This window comes from Egretta garzetta, unplaced genomic scaffold (assembly GCF_000687185.1).
Source record: "Egretta garzetta isolate BGI_Z169 unplaced genomic scaffold, ASM68718v1 scaffold71, whole genome shotgun sequence".
Lineage (NCBI taxonomy): Eukaryota > Metazoa > Chordata > Aves > Pelecaniformes > Ardeidae > Egretta > Egretta garzetta.
Window position 1 is genome coordinate 774,270 of NW_009258618.1, and position 3,969 is coordinate 778,238.

The window sequence follows — 3,969 nt, forward strand, 5'->3', positions numbered from 1 at the left end:
CGAGGTGCGGTACTACCTGCGCCAGACCATCCTGGGCTGCCAGTACCTGCACAGCCACCGCGTCATTCACCGGGACCTCAAGCTGGGCAACCTCTTCCTCAGTGACGACATGGAGGTGAAGATCGGTAGGTGGCCATGATGTGTTGCTCTGCCAGCCCCCCGTGGCTGCCCCACAGCAGGGACCCCAGCCCTCCAGAGCATCTCCGGTCATACTCTGTCTCTCCCAGGTGACTTTGGCCTGGCCACCAAAGTGGAGTACGATGGCGAGCGCAAGAAGACGCTGTGTGGGACCCCCAACTACATTGCCCCAGAGGTGCTGGGCAAGAAGGGGCACAGCTTTGAGGTGGACATCTGGTCCATCGGCTGCATCATGTGAGTCAAAATGCCTCCGTGCTGCCATGTCACAGGCTGGACGTGGGGCCAGGTGGTCTGTGTGTGCTGGGTTTCACTGGACCCTCTGGGTTTCGGTGCGAGCCGAAGTTTTGGGTGTGCTGTCTCCAGAGCGCCTGCCCTGGCTGAGCTCCCCTGCCAGCCAGCGCTCAACCTCCCCCGTGCTCCATGCACGCATGCCTGCAGGCTGATCTGCTGCTCAGCGTGGCTGTCTCGAGGTGTTTCCCAAAAGGCCATGCTTCCTAACTGGAACTTCCCCCAGAGGGTACTAGATCCCAGCTTCCCTTTTCGGGGCACAGGAACCAGCCACAGGACACATAGCTGTGTGCGCTACTGCACGTCCAGCGCCAAACGTGTTCCCTCTGCCAGGAAAGTCCCGGGGTGTGCTTAGGGACAGGGTCACTTCTGCACACAAGTCTAAGAGTCTCTTTTGCAAAACTGACGCCCTTTTGTCTGTAAACACACAGGTACACTCTGCTGGTGGGGAAACCGCCTTTTGAAACTTCTTGTTTAAAGGAAACGTACATCCGAATCAAGAAGAACGAGTATACTATTCCCAAGGTATGTCACTTCCTGCAGCTGGATCCACTCAGCTCGCAGTAGTTCTTGGTCAGCCTTCTGCTGCACCATCCTGTTTCTGGCACTTGGTGGGCTTTAGCATAATGGTGAAACCGCTTATTGCAGAGTGCTAGGAAGGGGATGTTTCAGTCAGTGGTGGAGTGAACCTGTAGGGCCAGTTTCCTCCTGGAGAGTCAGCAGCTCTCCCTGCTGCCCCTCCACTCCATAATTCAGCAAAAGTCCAAGCGGAGCTGTTGGCATGTGGGGTTAAGTGGACATGCTCAAGTCCATGAGGTCTGGACCCCAGTTCATCCCACTGCTGTTGATTTGGTCTTGCTAAAGTCAGTCAACTTTATGTTTCGCATGCTGTTAGGAGACAGCTCTCTGTGCCTGCCCAGCTCTGTTTCCCCAGGCTTGCATCCTGCTTGCCTGATGCAACACGGGAGCCCTGCTCCAAGCAGAACTTCCCCTGGGTTGCGTATCCAGTGCATTTGCCCCTAGCATGCATTGTCCCTTGACCCTTGTCTCTATGCTCTGCCTGTCTCCTCTTAGCACATCAACCCTGTAGCTGCTAACCTCATCCAGAAGATGCTGAGGTCCGACCCTGCCACACGCCCAACTATTGACGAGTTGCTGAATGACGAGTTCTTCACATCAGGGTACATCCCCAGCCGCTTGCCCACCAGCTGTCTCACCGTTGCACCTAGATTTTCAATCGCTCCCAGTGGACTTGAACTGAATGGGCGAAAGCCACTGACTGCACTCAACAAAGGTAAATGCAGGTGCCTGGTGGTGAGGCTGGACTGCAGTTGCCTCCAGCAACATCCAGAACCGTCAACGGGGAATGGGGTGCTCTCTCACCTCTTCTCCCTGTTCTTATGAAAACCTGGAGCATTTTTGCTCTTTGCCCAGAACCAAAGCAGGGGGAAGTGTCAGCCCTAGCTTTAGCGATGTGGTACACAGTGTGGTTCTTGCAGCTAGGGTAGACTGCAAATCTGGTGCTTTTAGTCATGCCTCCACTCTTCTTTTCCCTGGCCCAGGACCAGACAGCCCTGCGCTAGAGAATTTGCCTGAGAAGGAAGACGTAGCTGGGCTGCGGGAGCTGGGAGATGCTGTTGGGTGTCACCTGGCTGACATGTTACAGCAGCTGACTGCAGTCAACTCGGCCAAGCCCTCTGAGAGAGTGGCAGTGAGACAAGGTGAGTCCCACAGGCCCTGGTCTGCCTGGGTAACTTGCTTCTCTGCCACTGATGCTGTTGTCTGAAGTGAGAAGCCAGCTGTCCTCAACTTCAAACTGGAAGGCTGAGAAGTGATGCAGTAGCTACTTACCTGCCTTTTGGCCGTGCTTACTCGCTGGGGTGCACAGGATGCCGTGAAACATCTTCTAACAAACTCCTTTCCTCTTTGTAGAAGAAGCTGAAGACCCAGCCTGCATTCCCATCTTCTGGGTTAGCAAATGGGTGGACTACTCAGATAAATATGGTCTAGGTAAGTAATACGGGAGCAACACTTCAGCTTTTTCTAGTTTCTGAAGAGGCTGGGGGAAGCTTTGATTTGGACACTGCGTGGGTCTGGTTCTTTAGGCACAGTATTCCAGTGTGTGTGTCAGAGACCACCACTGGGAACACTACCAAATACCCAGTGAATCCAGAGAGTAGTGGTCACTGCAATCAGCCCTGGCCACCTTAAGGTCAGAAATGGCTACCTGCTGCATGAGATGGCTGGCCTTGCTCTGCAGTGAGCATGCGTACCCACCATGGCAGCTAAAGTTGGTTCTGCAGCAGGCGATGCAACAAGGGAGGATGACAAATCCAGAGGAGGAGATGCGCCACCCAGACCTCCACAAAGAGGAGAATCTTTAGCCATGGTGGGGACTTGGTGGGGTGGCTGTCGGGGAGCCCCTAAATGGTGCAACTTTCTACCTTTGTATCTCACACAACTGGTGGTCCCGTGTATTTGAAGGCCTAACAGGCTCCCTTTTGAACTAGGTTACCAGCTGTGTGACAACAGCGTTGGAGTTCTCTTCAACGACTCCACTCGTCTTATTATGTACAATGATGGGGACAGCTTGCAGTACATTGAGCAAAACAGCACCGAGTCCTACTTCACTGTGAGGTCCTATCCCTCTGCCCTGAACAAGAAGGTCAGTCCTGGGGACAGGAGCCCTCGCTGGGGGGTGGCTGCTCCCAGCAAGACTTCTGCCAGCCCTGTTGGGTTTTGCTGGCAGGGTGGGTCCCAGGGAGGATCGTCTGTAACTCGGGGTCGCTGGCATTCCGCAGGCTTCCTCTTGGCTGGTAAAACGCAGCCCTAAGGACAGACACTAGCAGCTCTACTTATTTTTCATTGCTATCTGAGGCTCATTTATGAGCAGCTTCACAGAATTAAGTGTTCCCACGAATTGTATGTACCAAAGTGTTCAGCAGTGAGTCTCAAATATCACAGAGAGAGTTAACGTTGAGCGTGAGGATTTGCACAAGTTTGTGCAGTGACATCTCAAGCTCTGAAAGATCTAAGGAGGCCCTGGGACCGTGATAGCAGCCCCTGCCCTCCCCAGATAGCAGGGTCATCCTCAGCCTGTCTGCTCACAGCCTTTCCTCTCTGCAGATAACACTATTGAAATACTTCCGGAACTACATGAGCGAGCACTTGCTGAAGGCGGGTGCTAACATCACGCCGCGGGAAGGAGACGAGCTGGCCCGTTTGCCCTACCTCTGCACCTGGTTCCGGACCCGCAGTGCCATCATCCTGCACCTCAGCAATGGCACTGTGCAGATCAACTTCTTCCAGGTGAGGCTGCTGCTCTGTGCTTGCCAGGGCTGTAGGCAAGGCAGCAGGGGGGTATAACATGAGTCGAAACTTTGCCCAGTGAACCAAATCCTGGGGGGGCCCTTGCTCCCCTGGCTGGGATGTAAGCCACGCAGACACCCCTAGCTTGTGAAGGGGCTGCTGCACAGTTGGGTGCAGTGGTCTGGAGCTGCCTGGCCAGAAGAATTTGTTCCCCTTTGCAGTCTGTGAAGGAAT

At 54.4% G+C, this 3,969-nt stretch overlaps 1 protein-coding gene across 1 annotated transcript in view; it reads left to right on the forward strand.

The window, feature by feature from the left end:
- Nucleotides 1–3,969, forward strand: part of PLK1 (polo like kinase 1) — a 6,092-nt gene that overhangs the window by 1,090 nt on the left and 1,033 nt on the right. Inside the window, exons 2-9 of the mRNA XM_009648106.2 lie at nt 5–125; nt 228–372; nt 858–951; nt 1,501–1,720; nt 1,989–2,147; nt 2,359–2,436; nt 2,937–3,091; nt 3,553–3,735. Coding sequence (XP_009646401.1) covers nt 5–125; nt 228–372; nt 858–951; nt 1,501–1,720; nt 1,989–2,147; nt 2,359–2,436; nt 2,937–3,091; nt 3,553–3,735 — 1,155 coding nt within the window. The remainder of the gene's footprint in view (nt 1–4; nt 126–227; nt 373–857; nt 952–1,500; nt 1,721–1,988; nt 2,148–2,358; nt 2,437–2,936; nt 3,092–3,552; nt 3,736–3,969) is intronic.